Genomic DNA, 25,410 nt, shown 5'->3' on the forward strand with positions numbered 1-25,410 from the left:
CTCTATATACGTCTATTGAGCATGATAGGGGTTTGGAGGCCGTCGATGTGGTGCTGACAGGCTCGGACATGGCGTCAGAGTGTGCACAGCTGGTCCTAGCACTGTTAGGTTTCATCCTCAGGAGAAATTATTTTCTCTTTGGGGATGATTATTACCTACAGTTGCGCGGTACTGCCATGGGGTCCAATGTGGCCCCAACTTATGCAAACATCTATATGGCGGTATTTGAGGACCGGTATGTGTACAATTCTACCCACTGGTGCCATGTCCGGGCCTGGTGGCGCTACATTGACGATATTTTCTGTATCTGGGATGGTAGTCTGGAAGATCTTCTTGATTTTCAAAATGAATTGAATAATGTATTCTCTGAGTTGAAGTTTACACTGACCTACTCTTATGATCAGGTCCAATTTTTGGATACGTTGGTTTATAAGAAAGATGAGTCTCTATATACCGATCTTTTTATAAAAGAGACAGATAGGAATAGTCTTTTGGTGTTTGATAGTAATCACCCAAGACGAATGGTGGAGTCACTACCATGGAGTCAAATGCTACGTGTACGGAGGATTGTTAAAGAGGATGATAAGTTGGACCTAAGATTGGATCAGATGTGTACAAAATTTATTAACAGGGGTTACCCGATGGATCGAGTTAATTCTTATAAAGTTAAGGCTCAAAATATATCGGTAGAGGATTCTAACCGTAAGCAAATCAAAGGGCCTAAGAGACGAGTTCCTTTTGTCTCAACATATTGTCCAGTTAGTGGCAGGATTGGAGGTATCTTGAACAAACATTGGAGCCTCTTACAAAAGGGTCTGCCCCAGATATCAGAATTTGTGGATAGGCCATTACTTTCATATAGACGTGGACATAATCTTAAAGATAGATTGGTAAGGTCAGATATTGGTTCATCAAAAGTCAACGTACAAAGGACAATATGTCCTCCTAAGATGGGCAATTTTCCATGCTTGGGATGTGCCTGTTGTGGCAATATGTTAAAAGGTGACAGTTTCAATCACCCTCGAACTGGAAAAAAGTTTTCTATTAAGGAGAGGTATACGTGTTCGTCAAGTTTTGTGATTTACTTGATTTTGTGCCCATGTGGGCTTATGTATATAGGAGAGACCACTATGGAGATTAGGGCTCGCATTAGTAAGCATAAGAGTACGATTAGGACTTATCTAGTGGAGTTGCCGATTCCGAAGCATTTTATAGAATGCAGACATTCAGTGAATCAGTTACGATTTAGAGTGATAGATGGGGTTCCTGTATTAAGACGTGGGGGTGATAGGGTTAAGATGCTGAAAAAAAAGGAGTTGAGATGGATATCGATTCTTGATACGTTGCAACCAAGGGGTTTGAACTTGGATTACAATTTGCATACTTGTGTCACCTAATCCCTCACCTTGTGTCATTATTCTTTGTTATGGGTATATATTTACTTATGTGGCCTTTATGGTTTTTTAATTAAATATTTTTTATTTTTTAGTGTCTATAGGTGATACATTTGAAAGAATGGAGGACACGGGGACTGAACAGTCCTGAAATTATGAAGAGGATGTTGTCCTTTTTGGATTTTGTCGTTATTTCTTGCCTGCCATTCCCCGTGCCCTCTTTTTTCTTCTTTTTCTTTTTTTCTTTTTCTTTTTGTTTTTTTTGTAAATATGCTAGTTTTGCTCCTTATATAATGTACACATTTATGAATCTCATGAAGTATGGAATATTATTAAATTTACCATGGATATGGTTTTTTGATTCTAAATGTCTCTTATATGCTGTGGTTTTCTTGGGAGCATTTTTGGTCTATTTGTGTGGACTCATTAATTTAAATGTGGTTTTACACTTGCTCTTATTTATCAGCGCATGTGCGGGTTTACAAGGGAGTGTGGTGTGTGATCGCGCGCTCTGGGCCTCTGCGCGTGCGCGTTCCCCCCCGGTGGGCGGTTCGTGTGGCTGATTCCTCGCATAGCACCGCGCATGCGCGGTGTTCGGTGATGGAGTCTTCACGTGACCGGACCTGGGCGGGGATGGGCGGCGCTCTCGCCGTGGCCTTGTAGCGCGCGTCATTAGACTGCGCTCCTGTTGTGGCCTGGCTCTGGCTGATGCTGTCATATGGGGAGAGGGATCTCTGCCGATATAGGAATTTGTGAGTCCATTGGGGTTGGCGCCACTATTATGTGATTAGGGATTGGCGGTTTATATATGGATATGTGTTACTGCAAGTGATTGGTGTGCTATTTCTATGGATACCTTTGATGCATTACGACTAGAGTTGAGCGATACCGTCCGATACTTCAAAGTATCGTATCGGATGGTATCGGCCGATCTTTAAAAAAAGTATCGGTATCGCCGATTCCGATACCGGAAGTCCCATTCAAGTCTGTGGGACTTCCGGTATCGGAATAAGAAAAACCCTTTCCTGCCCTTGTACAGCCTCTCTGGGGTCTGTACGGGCCTTTCGGGGGGCTGTGCCGGCCTGCCAGGGGGTCTGTGCAGGCTCCGGTGGTCTGTGCCGGCCTGCCGGTGGTCTGTGCAGGCTCCGGGGGGCTGTGCCGGCCTGCCGGGGGGCTGTGCCGGCCTGCCGGGGGGCTGTGCCGGCCTGCCGGGGGGCTGTGCAGGCTCCGGGGGGCTGTGCCGGCCTGCCGGGGGGCTGTGCCGGCCTGCCGGGGGGGCTGTGCCGGCCTGCCGGTGGTCTGTGCAGGCTCCGGGGGTCTGTGCAGGCATCGTCCGATGGGACTACAAGTCCCATCGGGCGATGCCTGCTACCATGACAGTGATTGACACATTAGCCAATGATGGGACAGTAGTAGTCCCATCATCCGGCTAATGTGTTAAATGTAAAAAAAAAATAAATAAAAAAAAAAAATTACATGCTACATACATACAACATGCATACTACATACATGCTACATTCATACTACATACTACATACATGCTACATTCATACTACATAAATACTACATGCAACATACATACTACATATATACTACATGCATGCTACATACATACTGCATGCTACATACATACCACATATATACTACATACATACTACATGCATGCTACATGCATGCTACATGCTACATACATAACACATATATACTACATGCATGCTACATACATACTACATGCTACATACTACATATATACTGCATGAATGCTACATACTACATGCTACATACATACTACATATATACTACATGCATGCTACATACATACTGCATGCTACATGCATGCTACATACTACATACATACTACATGCTACATACATACTACATATATACTACATACATACTACATACATACTACATGCATGCTACATGCATGCTACATACATACCACATACATAACACATATATACTACATGCATGCTACATACATACTACATGCTACATACATACCATATACATACTACATGCATGCTACATACATACTACATGCATGCTACATACATACTACATGCTACATACATACTACATATATACTACATGCATGCTACATACATACTACATGCTACATACATACTACATATATACTACATGCATGCTACATACTACATGCTACATACATACTACATATATACTACATGCATGCTACATACATACCACATGCATGCTACATACATACTACATGCTACATACATACCACATACATACTACATATATACTACATGCATGCTACATACATACTGCATGCTACATGCATGCTACATACATACTACATACATACTACATGCTACATACATACCACATATATACTACATACATACAATACATTCATACAATACATACATAGACATACAGTACATATAACATAGAGTAACATACTTACCAATACTTGTCACATTGTTCCCCGAAGCCATTGTCTTTTCCGGAATAAATATTAACATAACAAACCACAAAAATACTCACCCACGATCCGAAGCAGTCCACGAGTGTGTCCCACGACGATCTTGGGTAGAGAACTGCAGCATCAGATGATGCTGCCGTTCTCTACGGGCTGCAGGAATCCAATGACGGAAGGTAGGTATCCTTCCGCACTGTATTCCTCCGCCACTTAAAAAAAAAAAAGTCCCTAGTCTCACTTTATGCCATTGCTGTGTGGGAAATTCCCACGCAGCAATGGCATAAAGTGAGACTAGGGACTTTTTTTTTTTTAAGTGGCGGAGGAATACAGTGCGGAAGGATACCTACCTTCCGTCATTGGATTCCTGCAGCCCGTAGAGAACGGCAGCATCATCTGATGCTGCAGTTCTCTACCCAAGATCGTCATGGGACACACTCGTGGACTGCTTCGGATCGTGGGTGAGTATTTTTGTGGTTTGTTATGTTAATATTTATTCCGGAAAAGACAATGGCTTCGGGGAACAATGTGACAAGTATTGGTAAGTATGTTACTCTATGTTATATGTACTGTATGTCTATGTATGTATTGTATGAATGTATTGTATGTATGTAGTATATATGTGGTATGTATGTAGCATGTAGTATGTATGTAGTATGTATGTAGCATGCATGTAGCATGTAGTATGTATGTAGCATGCATGTAGTATATATGTAGTATGTATGTAGCATGCATGTAGTATATATGTAGCATGTATGTAGTATGTATGTGGTATGTATGTAGCATGTAGTATGTATGTAGCATGCATGTAGTATATATGTAGTATGTATGTAGCATGTAGTATGTATGTAGTATGTATGTAGTATGTATGTGGTATGTATGTAGCATGTAGTATGTATGTAGCATGCATGTAGTATATATGTAGTATGCATGTAGCATGTAGTATGTATGTAGTATGTATGTAGTATGTATGTGGTATGTATGTAGCATGTAGTATGTATGTAGCATGTAGTATGTATGTAGCATGCATGTAGTATATATGTAGTATGTAGTATGTATGTGGTATGTATGTAGCATGTAGTATGTATGTAGCATGCATGTAGCATGCATGTAGTATGTATGTAGCATGCATGTAGTATGTATGTAGCATGCATGTAGTATGTATGTAGTATGTATGTAGTATGTATGTAGCATGCAGTATGTATGTAGCATGTATGTAGTATGTATGTAGTATATATGTAGTATGTATGTAGCATGTAGTATGTATGTAGCATGCATGTAGTATATATGTAGTATGTATGTAGCATGCATGTAGTATGTATGTAGTATGTATGTAGTATGTATGTAGCATGCAGTATGTATGTAGCATGTATGTAGTATATATGTAGTATGTATGTAGCATGCATGTAGTATGTATGTAGCATGTAGTATGTATGTAGCATGCATGTAGTATGTATGTAGCATGTATGTAGTATGTATGTAGTATATATGTAGTATGTATGTAGCATGTAGTATGTATGTAGCATGCATGTAGTATGTATGTAGTATTTTTTTTTTTTTTTTTAACATTTAACACATTAGCCGGATGATGGGACTACTACTGTCCCATCATTGGCTAATGTGTCAATCACTGTCATGGTAGCAGGCATCGCCCGATGGGACTTGTAGTCCCATCGGACGATGCTTGCACAGACCCCCGGACATCAGCACAGCCCCCCGGCAGGCCGGCACAGCCCCCCGGCAGGCCGGTACAGACCCCCACAGGGTGCACAGACCACCGGCAGGCCGGCACAGCCCCCCGGCAGGCCGGTACAGACCCCGGGCAGTCCACACAGCCCCCCGGCAGGCCGGCACAGCCCCCCGGCAGGCCGGCAGAGACCCCCGGAAGGCCCGAAATGACGGCGCATCATGATGCGCACACACCGCGCATCATGATGACGTCAGGCCGTCAATCAACTGAACTTCCGATTCCGATGCCGAATTCCGATATTGAAAAAATATCGGAAGTCGGTATCGGAATTCCGATACAGCAAGTATCGGCCGATACCCGATACTTGCGGTATCGGAATGCTCAACACTAATTACGACCATTGGTGGGCTGATTTGGGGTTTGATGTTTATATATGAAATGTTTTTGTAATATTTTCAATATGATTATGATCATTATTGTTAACGATTGGATAAGCTATGTTATTGAATATACATGTAACTGATGGATGTATTTATATGTATTTTATATATGGATTCTTTGTGATGGGTGTTACCTACATGGTGATTGGCTGTGCCACACTATAAAAGGCCACCATATGTACTGTTATGTTATACTTGAAAAAGGCCACAATATGGCCGAAACGTTGTATTTTGTACTGGCAGAATAAATTTTTGATACAATTTTTCACCCAGACCGGATGCTGTTCCTCTTCCTTATTTTGGACTTGCTGCAATATGTCCGAGGATCCATCACCAGGCAGGACACACAGCTACATCGAGCAATTCCTGCTGAGGAATGTATGTTTGTCACCCTAAGGTACGTAATTTTGAAAAAAACACCTGTCATTAAAAAAAAAACACCTGTCATTAAAAAAAAACACCTGTCATTAACACCTGTCATCACCTGTCATTAAAAAAAACACCTGTCATTAATATTATTGTTCTAAAAGCCATTTAATTGTTTTTATCCCATTTTCTGTTCCGGAGATTCATGGCTACTGTAGAGACCTTATCATCTCTACATTTTCAATACCGCATTGGAGTGTCCACGCTTTCTGGGGTTGTTGGAGACACCTGCCATGCTTTATGTGACATTCTGCATGCAGAATTCCTCCCCCAACCCACAACTGAACTCTGGCTGTAAAATGCTGCAAAATTTATGGACATTTGTAATTTGGATGGAAAACACATCGGATTAGGAAACCAGTTGGAAGTGGATCCAAGTATTTCAATTACAAAAAACACTTTTCTATTGTTCTCATGGCAATTTCAGATGCTGTCGATTTGGACATTGGCTCATTTGGACGAGGAAATGACTCACAGACTTTCAAAAACTCTGACTTGGTCCAACGTTTGTATGGGAATAATTTCAATTTTCCACAGCCACGACCTCTTCCCAACACTGAAGGACCGCCAATGCCGTTTGTTGTGGATGAGGCCTTTCAAACGTGTGCCAACCTCATAGAACCGTACTCAAGTCGGGACTTGGATCACACCAAATGGATTTACACCTACCGAGTGACAAGGGCACGAAGAACTGTGGAGTGTACCTTTGGATTGCTGGTATCTAAATGTCGCATTTTGGAAATAGCCATCAATGTAAAAATTGAGACAATTGATGAGATTGTGAAAGCGTGTGTTGTTATGCACAATTACATCCTGGTGAAAGAGCGACCCAACTTAGAACTTGATGAACCTGTTCATACCACATTGCCAGATTATCAAGATCACCTTCTGAGAACTACGGTGGAAGTTGCCCAAATGAGGGATACACTTGCTTCCTACTTTGTTTCGGACACTGGACATGTGGCATGGCAAGATGAAATGGTTTAAGCTGCTAAAATGTACCTGTAATATTAACCTTAATATCTTAATAGCTGTCTACAAATATCTAAAGGGCTGTCACATTGTAGAAGGATCAACTTTATTCTCATTTGCACAAGGAAAGACTAGAAGCAATGGGATGAAGCTGAATGGGAGGAGACACAGATTAGATATTAGAAAAAACTTTTTGACAGTTAGAGTGATCAATGAGTGGAACAGGCTGCCACGAGAAGTGGTGAGTTCTCCTTCAATGGAAGTCTTCAAACAGAGGCTGGACAGACATCTAACTGGGATGATTTAGCGAATCCTGCTTTGAGCAGGGGGTTGGACCAGATGGCCCAGGAGGTCCCTTCCAACTCTACGATTCTATGATTCTATGAACCTCTTTCTGCCATCTGATGTACTATCCCGTCCATGGGACCTGGGCCCCTATAGTACGTCTAGCGCGATCATGTGCGCTCACGGGGGGAGTGCAGCTGATCGCGGCCGGGTGTCAGCTGACTATCACAGCTGACACCCGGCACTATGTGTCAGGGGCGGTCACGGACCGCCCCCGATACATTATTAACCCCTGGCACACTGCGATCAAACACGATCGCAGTGTACCGGGGGTTTAGGGAAGCATCGGAAGTGATATGTTAGCGCTATATGAAAATAAAGATTATTATTATTATTAATTCCAGCCAATTCTGCGTTGAAAAAGTCAAATGGTGCTCCTTCCCTTCCAAGCTCTGCCATGCGCCCAAACAGTGGTTTACCCCCACATATGGGGTATCAGCCTACTCAGGATCCAATTTCTCCTCTTACCCTTAGGAAAATAAAAAAATTGGGGGCAAAAATCATTTTTGTGGAAAAAAATATTTTCACGCCCGGACGTTATAAACTTCTGTGAAGCACTTGGGGGTTCAAAGTGCTCACCACACATCTAGATAAGTTCCGTGGGGGGGGGGTCTAGTTTCCAAAATGGGGTCACTTGTGGGGAGTTTCAACAGTTTCTCTCCAAACGCGACATGACACCCGCAAACCATTCCATCAAAGTCTGCATTCCAAAACGTCACTACTTCCTTTACGAGCCCCAATGTGTGCCCATACAGTAGTTTCTCCCACATATGGGGTATCAGCGTACTCAGGACAAATTGGACAACAACTTTTGGGGTCCAATTTCTCCTGGTTCCTCTGGGAAAATAAAAAAATTGGGGACTAAAAGATCATGTTTGTGGAAAAAATATGATTTTTTTATTTTCATGCCTGGGTGAAGCACTGGGGGGGGGTTCAAAGTGCTCACCACACATCTAGATAAGTTCCTTAGGTGGTTTAGTTTCCAAAATGGTGTCACTTGTCGGGGGTTTCCACTGTTTAGGCACATCAGGGTCTTTCCAAACGCAACATGGCGGCCGATCACAATTCCAGCCAAATAGTCGCTTACCTCCACATATGGGGTATCAGCGTACTCAGGACAAATTGCACAATAACTTTTGGGGTCCTGTTACCCTTGGGAAAATAAAAATTGGGGGTGAAAAGGTCATTTTTGTGGAAAAAATATGATTTTTTAATTGTACGGCTGTACGTTATAAACCACATATCTAGATAAGTTCCTTGGGGGGTCTAGTTTCCAAATTGGGGTCACTTGTGGGGTGTTTCCACTGTTTGGGCATATCAGGGGCTCTCCAAAAGTGACATGGCGTCCGATCAGAATTCCAGCCAATTTTGCGTTGAAAAAATCAAACGGCGCTCCTTCCCTTCTGAGCTCAGCCATGCTCCGAAACAGTGGTTTCCCCCCCACATATCAGGTATCAGCGTACTCAGAACAAATTGCACAATAACTTTTGCAGTCCAACTTCTCCTGTTACCCTTGGTAAAATATAAAAAATTGGACCTGAAGTAATTTTTTTGTGAAAAAAAGTTAAATGTTCATTTTTTTTAAACACTCAAAAAATTCCTGTGAAGCACTTGAAGGGTTAATAAACTTCTTGAATCTGGTTTTGAGCACCTTGAGGGGTGCAGTTTTTAGAATGGTGTCACTTTTGTGTATTTTCTATCATACAGACCCCTCAGTGTGACTTCAAATGTGATGTGGTCCATAAAGATAAAATGGTGTTGTAAAAATGGTCAAATTTTAACCCTTATAACTTCCTAAAAAAAATTTGGTTCCAAAATTGTGATGATGTAAAGTAAACATGTGGGAAATGTTATTTATTAAGTTTTTGTGTGCCATCTGTGATTTAAGGGCATAAAAATTCAAAGTTGGAAAATTGCAAAATTTTCAAAATTTTCGCCAAATTTTCATTTTTTTCACAAATAAACGCAAGTTATATGAATGAAATTTTACCACTAACATGAAGTACAATATGTCACGAGAAAACAGTGTCAGAATCACCGGGATCCATGGAAGCGTTCCAGAGTTATTACCCCATAAAGGGACAGTGGTCAGAATTGTAAAAATTGCCCCGGTCATTAGCGTGCAAACCACCCTTGGGGGTAAAGGGGTTAATATCAATAATAAGAATTTAATAAAATACCAAAATTAGTAATTATCAAAAAGGGTTATCACCTATTCAGAAGAAAGGGAAGTCCTGAGTGCTCCAGCATTGTCAGGCAGTTTCATGCGCATGTGTGACCACCTTTTCTGTTCAAAGGGGTGACTCTGGAATCCCGATCTCATGGTCAGTGGTGATTTCCGTGATCAGACCCCCAATGATGAGATCATTTTTCCCTCTTGTACATCAATGATTAAATAAAATAATAGAAAAAAAATCAAATACGTGGAAAAAGAAATAAGGAAATGTCCTTGACGCAAAACAGGACGCAAACTGACATCCAGCATATCTTGTTACTTGGTTAAGGGCAAAGCTTATCAGGATAGTATGTCTCCATGATTGAATGTTCAGCTAATCTCTGTTTTTACCAAAGCCCATCAGGATCTGGACTTGAAAGCATTGCCTTATCCTAGTTTGTATATTTGTGTCAGGCCTTTTGCCGTTTCAAATGGATTGTCCAGCCACTAATAAAAATAATAAAACAAAAATTCTCAGAATTTCTTAAAAATAATAAAATGAAAAATACTTCCCTTATCCATCTCTGCAGGTCTCGTTTAATTGTTGCCCCCATTATTAACTGCTGCAGCCTAAGATGGGCTTCAGTCACGGCCATTTGGACCAATAACCAAGTACCAATATTGGCATGTATTTGACTTAGAAGTTACTATAAAAGTGGAGGATAGATCTTTGCATTGAAGAGTAGTGATATGCGAGGACTGCAAGGCTCGGATGCTCGATACTCATAACGAGCAGGTTTTATTGCTCGGGTGCTCGACTCAAGTAACGAACATAATGCAAGTAAATGGGAAACTCAAGGATTTTTCTGGATGACCCTCCCAGGATGTCTGGTGGGGGGCTGAAATGGAATGGGAACAGAATGGGGAAGACGCCTGGACGCATCTCTGACTACCAGGTCGCTGTTAGGAATAATGTTGTCACAGTATTACTCTACTTTTACGGACTGACAATAAAACACCCAAAACCGAAGATAAAATGGATTTTACAGGAAAAAATGTTAGGAAACATTCTTTCCAGGATAACTACTTGTATATAAGGCAAAATAAAAAAAATAATATAAACAAAATCCTGATTCCTCCTCCCACTTGGTCTATGGTCACACGTAGAACAAAAAATAAACTATTTGGGAAAATAAAAGGTAAAGAGTGTTCACACGTATCTTTTTTGCTGCGTTTTGCAATTTTTCATTGCTTTCAATGGTCAAAAAAACCCACTCGCTAGTAAATGTAGTTTTAACATTTTACTACTTCATCTGGGCATGTGGAGAGTGTGACATGGTCAGACACATCCTGTTTAAAGGGAACCTGTCAACAGTTTTGGCCGATATAAGATGTGGCCACCGCCTTTCAGGGCTTATCTACAGTATTCTATGATGCTGTAGATAAGCCCTCAGTCCGTCCTGAAAGATAAGAAAAATAAGTTTTATTGTACTTACACGGGGGGCGGTCCGGTGCGGTCCAGTCAGACGGGTGTCGAGGGCGCGTCCGGCGCCTCCCAACTTCTTGTGATGCTGTCCTCCTGTTGCTTCATTGCTCCCCGGCATCATGCAGTGTGCAGGCGTTGGGCCTCTCTGACCTTTTCCAGCGCCCGCGCACTGCAGTACTTTACTCTGCCCTTAGAGCAGATAAGTACGCCTGCGCAGGAAAGTGATGCCAGGGAGTGATGAATGTGTTGGACCTTGTCTTCTTTCTTCCCCCATCACACCTAATCCGCTGTGAGATAGCGCTCACTGAATGTGTTGGGGGACATTCACTTAGCAGCGGAATTAAGGCACAAAGGAACGGTTTTCCACTTAACCCGGATAGTCCGTCATGGCAGGATGTAACTTCCCGCACCATGACGGGCTATGTAGTGGTAGTTCAGTCCCAAAAGCTGTCATAGACAGCTGAGAGGCATGGCAAGAGGAGCAGGGACCCTTGCAGTCAGTCCCAGCACCAAGAATGCTGCGATTGATCAGTCAATCTGACTGACTGATCACAGCATGAGCGGGCAGGAGATGCTGAAATTTCAGCATCTCCTACCCGATCAGTGCAGGAACTCAGTGCTGCTAATGGCTGAGCTTCCTGCACTAACAGCCAGGAGCGGCGCCCCTGGCTGTTAACCCCCTGACTGCTGCGATTAACCGCGATCGCAGTGTTCAGGGGGGAGGCAGAGAGTCGGGGGATCCCTCTGCCTCAGATTGGCGTTCCCGTGGAGTAATCATGGGGCCCGATCTCAGCTATGATGACCCAGGGTTGTCATGACATCCCCTGGGTCATCAAGCTACGGAAGCCTCTGAGACCATGCTCACAACATGGTTTCAGCAGCTTTCTCCATAGGCACAATACATTGCAAACTGTAAAAATTGAAAAAAGGGACAAGATCATTTTTTTTTTTTAAATATGTAAAAAAAAAAAAAATTAAATAGTAATAAAAATAATTTTAAAAAATACACATTTTTACGTAAAAAAAAACAAAAAAAAAACACGTTTGGTATCGCGCGTCTGTAAAAATCCCGTTTATAAAAGTGTCACCCTAGTTAACCCCTTCAGTAAACGCCGTAAAAAAACCCCACAAAAAAGTAGCAAATTATACTTTTTCCAAGCGGTATCATCATACCGCTTGGAAAAAGTGGAATAAAACACGATCAAAAAAACGAATGGTGATAAAAATAGTATCACTGAAAGTGCCATCTTTTCCCACAAAAATAAAGCCGCCATACAGCTCCATCAGTGGAAAAATACAAAGTTATAGCTCTCAGAATAAAGTGATGCAAAAATAATTATTTTTTCTATAAAAGTTTTTATTGTGTAAAAAACGGCAAAACATAAAAAAAAATATAAATGAGGTATCGCTGTAATTGTTACTCGAAGAATAAAGCTGCCATACTAATTTTACCACACGTGGAATGGAGAAAAAAAAACAATTCCTGAATTGCTGGTTTTTGTTCATTCTGCCTCCACAAAAATCAGAATAGAAAACAATCAAAAAATGTCATGTGCCCGAAAATGGTATCAATAAAAACGTCAGCTCGTCCCGCAAAAAACAAGCCCATACATGACTCTGTCGGCTGAAATGTGGAAAAATTATAGCTCTCAAAATACGGCGATGCAAAAATTTCCTACAAAAAATTCTTACATAAAAAAGCGTCTTTTAGTGTGTGAAAAAGGATATAAACCTGGTATCGCTGTAATCGCACCGACCCGAGGAATAAAGTCACCTAATCACTATTACAGCATGAGGAACGGCGTAAAAAATAAAACCAATTCTTCACCTTTTATGGATTTGTTCATTCTGCCTCCCAAAGATCGCAGTAAGGCGATCACAGTGGTTCCCCCCCACATACGGGGTATCAGCGTACTCAGAACAAATTGCACAACAACTTTTGGGGTCCCATTTCTTCTGTTACCCTTGTAAAAATAAAAATTTGAGGGCAAAAAGATCACTTTTGTGGAAAAAAAATATGATTTTTTTATTTTCACGGCTCTACGTTATAAACTTCTGTGAAGCACTTTGGGGTTCAAAGTGCTCACCACACATCTAGATAAGTTCCTTGGGGGGTCCTGTTTCCAAAATAGGGTCACTTGTTGGGGGGTTTCTACTGTTTATTCACATCAGGGGCTCTGCAAACGCAACATGACGCCTGCAGACCATTCCATCAAAGTCTGCATTCCAAAACGGCGCTCTTTCCCTTCTAAGCTCTGCCATGCCCCCAGACAGTGGTTCCACCCCACATATGGGGTATCAGCGTACTCAGGACAAATTGCACAACAACTGTTGAGGTCCTATTTCTCCTGTTACCCTTGTGAAAATAAAAATTTTGGGGCAAAAAAATCATTTTTATGGAAAAAATATGATTTTTTTGTTTTCACAGCTCTACGTTATAAACTTCTGTGAAGCACTTTGGGGTTCAAAGTGCTCACCACACATCTAGATAAGCTCCTTGCGGGGACTAGTATCCAAAGTGGGGTCACTTGTGGCGAGTTTCTACTGTTTAGGCACATCAGGGGCTTTGCAAATGCAACATAACGCCCGCAGACCAGTCTGCATTTCAAAACGGCGCTCCTTCCCTTCCCAGCTCTTCCATGCACCCACACAGTGGTTTACCCCCACATATCGGGTATCTGCATACTCAGGACAAATTGCACAATAACTTTTGTGGTCCTGTTACCCTTGGGAAAATAAAAATTGGGGATGAAAAGATCATTTTTGTGGAAAGAATATGATTTTTCTCTTCGCCACGACATCACCCACTGAGAGAGGGGATCCGCCCCTAGGAGCATGAAACCTACAGAGAGATAAAAGGGGCGGCCCCCCTCGGTCCCTCAGCTCAGGATCAGGGAGACACCGCCCTGGCTCATATGGAGAGCATGGCACGGCGGGTGGAAGGCGGTGCCTGGCCGGGACTGTGAGGAGGAGAGCAGGGTATAGGCAGTGGAAGCCGCCTTGTCTCTCCCGAAGACCCAAGAGGAGTGCAGCGCTGCGGTGAGTGGGACCGGTCTGCCTGGGGTTTCCTCATTCCGGCGGTGACCTGGAGGCTCGTGGCCGGGAGCACAGAGTCGGCGCATGCGCAGAGGGCCAGCAGAGTGCTCTCCCCTGGAAATCTTTATTCATTACATAGTGGCATGCGTTGAGAACAAGAAAACATAAAAATGATCAATGTACATCAAAATTAATATCCCATGGATGTCTGGATTTGGAAGGATACTCAAAATCAAAGTGGAAAATCAAAATACATGCTGATCCAACTTCAGTGGAAATGCCTCAAAACAAGGAAATGATGCTCAGTAATGTGTGTGGCCTCAACGTGTCTGTATGACCTCCCAACAACGCCCGGGCATGCTTCTGATGAGGCGGCGGATGGTCTCCTGAGGGATCTCCTCCCAGACCTGGACTAAAGCATCTGCCAACTCCTGGACAGTCTGTGGTGCAACGTGACATTGGTGGATGGAGCGAGACATGATGTCCCAGATGTGCTCGGATTCAGGTCTGGGGTCAGGCAGTCCAGTCCATAGCTTCAATGCCTTCATCTTGCAGGAGCTGCTGAAACATTCCAGCCACATGAGGTCTGGCATTGTCCTGCATTAGGGGGAACCCAGGGCCAACCGCTCCAGCATGTGGTCTCACAAGGGGTCTGAGGATCTCATCTCGGTACCTAATGGCAGTCAGGCTACCTCTGGTGAGCACATGGAGGGGTGTGCGGCCCTCCAAAGAAATGCCACCCCACACCATTACTGACCCACTTCCAAACCGATCATGAAGGATGTTGTAGGCAGCAGATCACTCTCCATGGCGTCTCCAGACTCTGTCATGTCTGTCACATGTGCTCAGTGTGAACCTGTTTTCATCTGTGAAGAGCACAGGGCGCCAGTGGCAAATTTGCCAATCCTGGTGTTCTGTGGCAAATGCCAAGCATCCTGCACGGTGTTGGGATGTGAGCACAACCCCCATCTGTGGACGTCGGCCACTCAGACCATCCTCATGGAGTCGGTTTCTAACCGTTTGTGCAGACACATGCACATTTGTGGCCTGCTGGAGGTCATTTTGCAGGCTCTGGCAGTGCTCCTCCTGTTCCTCCTTGCACAAAGGCGGAGGTAGCGGTCCTGCTGCTGGGTTGTTGCCCTCCTACTGCCCCCTCCACATCTCCTGGTGTACTGGCCTGTCCCCTGGTAGCGCCTCCAGCCTCTGGACACTACGTTGACAGACACAGCAAACCTTCTTGCCACAGCTTGCATTGATGTGCCATCCTGGATGAGCTGCACTACCTGAGCCAGTTGTGTGGGTTGTAGAGTCCGTCTCATGCTATCACGTGTGAAAGCACAACTAACATTCAAAAGTGACCAAAACATCAGCCAGAAAGCATTGGTACTGAGATGTGGTCTGTGGTCCCCACCTGCAGAACCACTCCTTTATGGAGGGTTGATAATTGCCAATAATTTCCATCTGTTGTCTGTTCCATTTGCACAAGAGCATGTGAAATTGATTGTCAATCAGTGTTGCTTCCTAAGTGGACAGTTTGATTTCACAGAAGTTTGATTTTCTTGGATTTATATTCTGTTGTTTGTGTTCCCTTTATTTTTTTGAGCAGTGTATTTAAATTGGCTCTGAAAGAACTTTGGTTCTACGTGTCAGCACCAAGGACTATAACATGATGAACCCTGTCTAAATGCCTGGAGTACACTATCCCTACTCTGACAGCAAACCAGTTTACATAATGAATATTATATATATTTTGTGAGGCAGTGACCCCTGTTACAGCTAGAGGGCGCTGTATATTCTCCCCATGATGTGAATGGAGGCATATTGAGGCTATGGGAATGCATTGCGGTCACGGGCGTAGCTGGGATTGCAGTGGTGAAGCAGTGACCAGTGTCACAGGTAGGAGTTGCTGTGTGTTCTCCCCAGTATGTGCATAGAGGCGTACGAAGTCCATAGGTGTGCATGGCATGTTGGACATGTTATTGTCCTAGACAGATTTAGGGAAAACATGCTCTGGGTTTTGTGTTTTGAAACTGACAACTGACTGTATTATGTTATTGGTGCAGTCCGTTTGATTTCCGGTGCGGGCTTTCCATGTGGCCTAAGGCCAGAGGTTTGTTTGTAAAAACCCCTGCAGCAGAGCATTGGGTGTCAGTATCAGAGTGCAAATTGCCTCTTCAGAAAGAAAGAGGACTTTTACTCTACAGCGCCACCTATTGGTAGTAGCGATCCTACAAGTCACAATCAACCCTTTAACGAGTCTTGTAGTATGACTTAGGTTAGTATCAGAGTGGAGTTTGCTTGGTGTGGAGCAGACAGCCTGCAGAAGCATGTCCTGTGTGAGAGTAACACGGAGCCCAGAGGAGCAACTACCGGCACCCACAGCTTACACAGTGGTGCGGTCGACTACGGCAAGTGGTCTTGAAGGTGGACTGGTGTATTTATCGGCTGCAAACTGGAGGGTATGGATCCTGGCTGCGATCCGGAGGATACCAGGTGCTATGTACTGCTGTGAAATGGACACTGATGCTATGCTATTTGATTTGCACTTGTGTGTGAATTTGACTTTAATACTGTGAGGAAACAGATTAAAGAGACTGTGTGTTTGAACTTTGTGTGTCATTGCCTCTTCATTGCATACATGTGCTATCACAGCACTACATATGAAGGAAAGAATGTGGGCAGTGTGAACTGAGGCATACCCCAAAAAGTGCTGCATGTCATTTATGAGGACTGCAATGCTGCAGCTTAAGCCGACTGATAAGATAGAGGAAATACTGAGACAGTTGGCCACCTCTCAAGTGCAACAGCAGAAGTTCCAGGAAAAACAGCAGCAAACCAACAATTTAATTCTGCAGCAGATTGCGGCTCTGCGAGAGGCAGGTTCCCCAGCAACCATATCGGAAGCTCTGTACAAAGTCTGCTCAGCGCTGAGGAAGATGTCACCTGAGGAAAACATGGAGACTTTTCTCACCATCTTCGAACGCACAGCGGAGCGGGAGAGTTTGCCGGTGGCTGAGGTGGTGTCCAACTTCTTGAAGGGAGATGCACAAAAGGTCTACCTAGACCTCAGTCAGGATGATGACCTGGACTATGGGAAGCTGAAAGGTGAGTTCCTTGCCAGACTGGGGGTTAATACATATGTGCAGGCCCAACGGGTGTTCCAGTGGTTTTTTTCCGAGACTCGCCCTGCCCGATCTCAGGCCTATGACTTGCTGCAACTGGTTAAAGAATGGCTCCAGCCTGAGACATTAACCCCATTCCAGATGGTAGAGAGGGTGGTAGTAGACCGGCTCGTGAGGGCACTTCCAGTGGCCATTCAGCATTGGGTGGGACAAGGAGACCAAGGCACTCTGGACCAGGTGGTTGGTCTGGTAGAGCAGTGTACAGCCACTCAGGACTTTATACAGGACACTGCTCCACTTCGGCTGTCACGTAAGGCTCTGCCAGCCCAAGGAACCGGGGAAAAGTCCAGAAACCTCTGTTGGGTTTAACCAGGACCGAACCCAGAATAAGGGGGTAACCCGAAGTGAAGGTGACAAAAGTCCCATTTTCTCTAAAACGGCCCCAAGGTATAGTTGTGGCACAGTGATCAGGTGTTGGCGATGCCAAGGGCCCGGGCCATGTAGCTGCCAACTGCCTGCTGGTATCTGAAACCATGGACTGCGGGTATGGTCGCCGTATGTCTATGTATGCCCAGCCAGTCGGAACCACCACTACAGGCACCGACAACAGCGAACCCCAGCTGTGCATGTACTTGTGAATGGGTACCAAACAGAGGCTCTCCTGGACTCGGTGAGCGTAGTGACTTTGGTCCATGGCTCCCTGGTTGTCGGAGACAACTCCAAAAGACAGAAAGTGGAGGTGATGGGTATCCATGGGGAAGTCCAGGAGAACCCGACCGTGGAGGTTAATTAATCATGTGGTAGGAGTGGTGAAGACCCTTCCATATGGGACTGTGTTGGGAAGAGAATTGCCCCTGTGTTGGTCCCTGTGGGAGACCAGGGTCAACCCTCTCACGGTAAAGGTTGTGCCGTGCATAGAGCCCAAAGATGTTGATGTACCTGCCATAGGGGTCGCCAACCTAGGGACAGAGTGTAATCCCGATGGGTTCCCCCTAGAGGTATTGGCAGGAGAAGTGAAAACTGTTGTTTCGGGCGTGGAACTCGAAGATGAGGAGATATCTACCACAGGGGTCGCCAACTTAGGGACAGAGTGTAACCCCGATAGGCTCCCCCTAGAGGTTGTGGCAATAGAGGACAAGGATACTCTACTAAATCCCGAGCTGGAAATGTCCCCTGGTAAATTCGGGACAGCTCAATTTCAGGGTCCCATGCAGAGAAACTGGTGTAAAAACCGCAGGTTTAAAAAGAATGCCGGGATGAACCGGGAGCTTGTAGTCGCGGAAGCGACTAGGGACGTACGCACGAGGAACCCTCTGGCACCGGCCAAAGATGTGGCCTGGGGTCAGGGTAAAATAGAGCGCTCGCTAGACAGCTGTGTCGGGAAGCTCAGGTGCGACGTAATAAAGATGGATGCTTGGAGTTGCCATGGCGGACCGCATTGTTTTAGCATGATATAGTCACCGAGGCATGGGTAGGGGTATGGAGGAAAAGGTACCAGGGGCCCAAAGGCGAGTACTTAGGTGACAGGATGAGATGCGGGGTTACTGAACCCAAAATAAACAAGGTCGAGACCTCCCAAAATCACCTCAAATATATGAATAAACGTGACAAGAAATAATAGAAATAAGTGTAATCTTTGACATGCTATTGTCCAAGACAGATTTAGGGAAAACCTGCCCTGGGTTTTGTGTTTTGAAACTGACTGTACTATGTTAGTGGTGCAGTCTGTTTTATTTCCGGTCTGGATTTTCCATGTGGCCTAAGGCCACAGGTTTGTTTGTAAAAACTCCTGCAGCAGAGCATTGGGTGTCATTATCAGAGTGGAGTTTGCTTGGTGTGGAGCAGACAGCCTGCAGCGGCTCGGCCTGTGTGAGAGTAACACAGAGCCCTCAAGAGCAACTACTGGCACCCACAGCTTACACAGTGGTGCGGTCGACTAGAGCAAATGGTCTTGAAGGTGGACTGGCGTCTTTATCGGCTGCAAACTGGAGGGTATAGATCCTGGCTGCGATCCGGAGGATACCAGGTGCTATGTACTGCTGTGAAATGGACACTGATGCTATTCTATATGATTTGCACTTGTGTGTGAATTTGACTTTAATACTGTGAGAAGACATATTAAAAGAGACTGTGTGTTTGAACTTTGTGGGTCACTGCTTCTTCACTGCGTACGTGTGCTACCGTACGCAGTGAATGGTCTCTATAAATTAATTAAAAAAAAAAAAACTGTTTGAAAATGGCGCCGGCCGCGTCTGCCAATAGCAGCTATCGGCGTACCGATAGCTGGTACTCTGCAGGCGCCCGCAGCAGCATCTTGCTAGAGAAAAAAAATTGCCTCTTCCAAGATGGCGCCGCCGGCGCCTGCACAGTAGCATGTATCGGTTTGCCAATAGATGGCCGGTGCCATCTTAGTGGAGACAATTTTTCTTCTCTATCAAGATGGCGCCTGCGCAGAAGCAGCTATTAGCGATCAGATAGACGCTACAGCGCAGGTGCCGGCGGCGCCATCTTGGAAGAGGCAGTTTTTTTTCTCTAGCAAGATGGCACCTGCAGCGCTTACTCTGTGGTAGCTATCGTATTACCGATAGCTGCTAATGTGCAGGAGCGGCCAGCAACATTTTCAAACTGATTTTTTTTAATGAATTTATGGATACCCTAAAAAAAATAATTAACTGCACATTACGGATGCAATCATGATGCAGCACAGGCGGCGCCATCGCCTGCCTGCAGAAGGGGATTTTTTTTTAAAAATATATATAATATTCATTATGTAAACTAGGGGGCAGGTCATTGAGGGGTCAGAAGCCATACTGGTGAATACCTAATCAGAGCACTACATGAAGACCCCCCCACATGCCACCCCAGAGCACGAGCATAAAATTAAATGAAAACTGAAACTAAAGATTAAACAACCACCACAAGACAGATTTCATCACCGGGTATCATTGTAATCAGTATAATGGTGCCGACCTGACACTGTCTGTAGGTTACTCAGCACAATTCTTCTGACAGGTTCCCTTTAAGGAATTTTGGTTTTATTTTGCAGGGCCAAGGACTGTAACGTAATGAACCTTGCTAAAATGCCTCTAATACACATTTTTTACTCCAGCAGCTAATCTTACAGTCATTGCAGTTAAGAGCGGTATTATAGAATAGAATGTATTTTAAATAGCCCTAATAAAAAGGTTCTTCTCCATTTCAGTTTCATTCCATTGCTTCTCATGTTTTCATGTGCAAATGAGAATAAGGATGAGCCCACTACTTGATCGAGCATCTCAAGTACCATGATCCTCTGTCGAGTAATGAGCAGTGCCGAGCACATTCACCAATCACTACCTCCTAGAGTTTCTACATAAGATTGAGACCAAGCTAAAGATTTAGACCAAACTCATTAACTCAGACCTACTACATTTTGATTGGCTTAGTTTATCTTTACTTGTGTCTTATGATACTTCATCATATCTGATCAGTGGTAGTCCGCCATCCAGCACTCTGAATCAGTTGTCAGCAGGTACACCAGAAGTATGCAATTTACATAGCTGGAACAACACAGCTACACACTTTGTGAAGTAGACATTTTCAAGAATTGCAGCTCAATTTCCATTCATTTTAATAGGAGCTAAGCTACAGTACCTGAGAAAAGCACCTACAAAGTGTGCACAATAGTGGTGCATTTCCAGCTGTGGCGGGGTGATGTGCTAATAGCTTATCAATAGGTGTGCTAGAAATGAAGCAGCTTATCAATGGATGACTCCTTTAATAGATAACACAAGCTAATAGTCGCTAAAGAATAACAACCTGAATAAATATAACAGGGAACTTTTAATCTCCTGTAGAATAAAATCTTAGGAAAAAAGTAATAAATAAAAAATGACCCATACAAAAGCATATAAATGATCTTTTTCTTTCATTGTCAGATTCTACAACAACACAAACATATCGAGAAAATACAGGAAGCACAGCAGGAGATTCTGTGCTACCAGAGCCAACAACATCCTCAGTACTAGAAATTTCAACGGACACAAATCCAGTATCCTACAGAACAACAGACAAGAATACGACGGTGCCAAAAGTATCTACATCAGAGACATCTACAATAGTTGTATCAAAAACAGAAGGATCGTCACTATCTGTAACATCAATCAAAACATCTACAGTATCAGAAAGAACAACTGAAATAATTACAGAGACTTCTATCACAGTAGCTGAAAAAGCGGCAGAAACATCCGCATTGCCAGAAGTATCCACAGAAACTTCTCATGTCTCTGACCTAATCACAGAAGTAAAGCATTCAGTATCGGATACTACAATAGAAGCATCTACATTATCCTCTGTACAGTCAAGAAGTTCTCCAGTGTCTGCTGTACAAACGAAAGAAACATCAGTGGTGCCAGATTCCACAGCGGCAGAGACAAGTCCAGTGGTGGAAGAAAATACAGAAACCTCCTCATTACCACAAGTATCCACAGAAACTTCTCCATTGTCTTACTTTACAACAATTACATCAGTGGTGCAAGAATCCACAGCTGTGGAGACTACTCCATTGGTGGAAGCAACTACAGAAACCTTGTCGTTACCAGAAGTATCCACAAAAACATCTCCATTATCTGCCCAATCTACAGAAGGAACACATTCACTATCTGATACTACATTAGGAGCATCCACATTAATCTCTGTACAGTCAGGAAGTTCTCCAGTGCCTGCTGTCCAAACGGAAGAAACATCAGTGGTGCCAGATTCCACAGCTGCAGAGACAACTACCGTTGTGGAAGAACCTACAGAAACCTCTCCATTACCACACATATCCACAGAAACATCTCCATTGTCTTACTTTACAACGATTACATCAGTGGTGCCAGAATCCACAGCTGTGGAGACAACTACAGTGATGCAAACAACTACTGAAACCTCCTCACTTCCAGAAGTGTCCACTAGAGCATCTCCAATATCACTACCAGAAGGGACATCGGTGGTTTCAGGCTCCACAGCAGCAGAGTCAACTCCAGGAGGAAAAACAACTACAAAAACTGCATCATTACCAGAGGCACCCACAGAAACCTCTCCAGTGACTGATGTAACAATAACAGGGACATCAGTAGTGCCAGGTTCCATAGACACGGAGACATCTTCAGTGGTTGAAACAACTGCAGAATCCTCAATGCCAGGAGTATCCACTGAAAGTTCTCCAGTATCTGATCTATCCACAAAAGGAACAAATACAGTACCTAATACTACTATAGGAGATTCACCTTCATTACCGTCTGTAACTTCTGTAACTTCTCCTATATCTGAAGTACAAACAGAAGGAACATCAGTGGCACCAGATTCCACAGCTGTGGAGACAACTACAGTGATGCAAACAACTACTGAAACCTTCTCACTACCTGAAGTGTCCACAAGAACATCTCCAATATCTGACCAATCTACAGAAAGAACACATTCACAACCAGATACCACAATAGAAGCATTTTCAATATCTTCTGTACAGTCAGAGACTTCTATAGTTTCTACATTACTACCAGAAGGAACATCGGTGGTGCCAGGCTCCACAGCATTAGAGACAGCTCCAGTAGTAGAAACAAATACAGAAACCTCATCGTTACCAGGAGGACCCACAGAAACTTCGCCAGTGTCTGATATACCAACAAAAGGGACATCAGTGGTGCAAGGTTCCACAGACACAGAGACATCTTCAGTGGTTGAAACAACTGCAGAATCCTCATTGCCAGGAGTATCCACTGAAAGTTCTCCAGTATCTGATCTGTCCACAAAAGGAACTCATACAGTACCTGATACTACTATAGCAGATTCACCTTCATCACCGTCTGTAACTTCAGTAACTTCTCCTATGTCTGAAGTACAAACAGAAGGAACATCAGTGGTACCAGATTCCACAGCTGTGGAGACAACTACAGTGATGCAAACAACTACTGAAACCTCCTCACTACCAGAATTGTCCACAAGAACATCTCCAATATCTGACCAATCAACAGAAAGAACACATTCACTACCAGATACCACAATAGAAGCATTTTCATTATCTTCTGTACAGTCAGAGACTTCTATAGTTTCTACATTACTACCAGAAGGAACATCGGTGGTGCCAGGCTCCACAGCATTAGAGACAGCTCCAGTAGTAGAAACAACTACAGAAAACTCATCGTTACCAGGAGGACCCACAGAAACTTCACCAGTGTCTGATATAACAACAAAAGGGACATCAGTGGTGCAAGGTTCCACAGACATGGAGACATCTTCAGTGGTTGAAACAACTGCAGAATCCTCATTGCCAGGAGTATCCACTGAAAGTTCTCCAGTATCTGGTCTGTCCACAAAAGGAACTCATACAGTACCTGATACTACTATAGCAGATTCACCTTCATCACCGTCTGTAACTTCAGTAACTTCTCCTATGTCTGAAGTACAAACAGAAGGAACATCAGTGGTACCAGATTCCACAGCTGTGGAGACAACTACAGTGATGCAAACAACTACTGAAACCTCCTCACTACCAGAAGTGTCCACAAGAACATCTCCAATATCTGACCAATCTACAGAAAGAACACATTCACTACCAGATACCACAACAGAAGCATTTTCAATATCTTCTGTACAGTCAGAGATTTCTATAGTTTCTACATTACTAAAAGAAGGAACATCGGTGGTGCCAGGCTCCACAGCAGTAGAGACATCTCCAGTAGTAGAAACAACTACAGAAACCTCATCGTTAGCAGGAGGACCCACAGAAACTTCTCCAGTGTCTGATATGACAACAAAAGGGACATCAGTGGTGCAAGGTTCCACAGACATGGAGACATCTTCAGTGGTTGAAACAACTGCAGAATCCTCATTGCCAGGAGTATCCACTGAAAGTTCTCCAGTATCTGATCTGTCCACAAAAGGAACTCATACAGTTCCTGATACTACAACAGATTCACCTTCATCACCGTCTGTAACTTCAGTAACTTCTCCTATGTCTGAAGTACAAACAGAAGGAACATCAGTGGTTCCCGATTCCACAGCTGTGGAGACAACTACAGTGATGCAAACAACTACTGAAACCTCCTCACTACCAGAAGTGTCCACAAGAACATCTCCAATATCTGACCAATCTATAGAAAGAACACATTCACTACCAGATACCACAACAGAAGCATTTTCAATATCTTCTGTACAGTCAGAGACTTCTATAGTTTCTACATTACTAAAAGAAGGAACATCGGTGGTGCCAGGCTCCACAGCAGTAGAGACATCTCCAGTAGTAGAAACAACTACAGAAACCTCATCGTTAGCAGGAGGACCCACAGAAACTTCTCCAGTGTCTGATATGACAACAAAAGGGACATCAGTGGTGCAAGGTTCCACAGACACGGGGACATCTTCAGTGGTTGAAACAACTGCAGACTCCTCATTGCCAGGAGTATCCACTGAAAGTTCTCCAGTATCTGATCTGTCCACAACAGGAACTCATACAGTTCCTGATACTACTATAACAGATACACCTTCATCACCGTCTGTAACTTCAGTAACTTCTCCTATGTCTGAAGTACAAACAGAAGGAACATCAGTGGTACCAGATTCCACAGCTGTGGAGACAACTACAGTGATGCAAACAACTACTGAAACCTCCTCACTACTAGAAGTGTCCACAAGAACATCTCCAATATCTGACCAATCTACAGAAAGAACACATTCACTACCAGATACCACAATAGAAGCATTTTCGTTATCTTCTGTACAGTCAGAGACTTCTACAGTTTCTACATTACTGCCAGAAGGAACATCGGTGGTGCCAGGCTCCACAGCAGTAGAGACAGATCCAGTAGTAGAAACAACTACAGAAACCTCATCGTTACCAGGAGGACCCACAGAAACTTCACCAGTGTCTGATATACCAA

At 43.8% G+C, this 25,410-nt stretch overlaps 1 protein-coding gene across 1 annotated transcript in view; it reads left to right on the plus strand.

The window, feature by feature from the left end:
* The window catches only part of LOC141074111 (uncharacterized), a 64,751-nt gene that overhangs the window by 21,145 nt on the left and 18,196 nt on the right, over positions 1–25,410 (plus strand). The window contains exons 2-4 of the mRNA XM_073561641.1: positions 21,430–23,181; positions 23,683–23,882; positions 23,982–24,305. Coding sequence (XP_073417742.1) covers positions 21,430–23,181; positions 23,683–23,882; positions 23,982–24,305 — 2,276 coding nt within the window. The remainder of the gene's footprint in view (positions 1–21,429; positions 23,182–23,682; positions 23,883–23,981; positions 24,306–25,410) is intronic.

The sequence above is a fragment of the Dendrobates tinctorius genome, unplaced genomic scaffold (genome assembly GCF_039654945.1).
Source record: "Dendrobates tinctorius isolate UK_male_01 unplaced genomic scaffold, ASM3965494v1 ptg000324l, whole genome shotgun sequence".
Taxonomy (NCBI): Eukaryota; Metazoa; Chordata; class Amphibia; order Anura; family Dendrobatidae; genus Dendrobates; species Dendrobates tinctorius.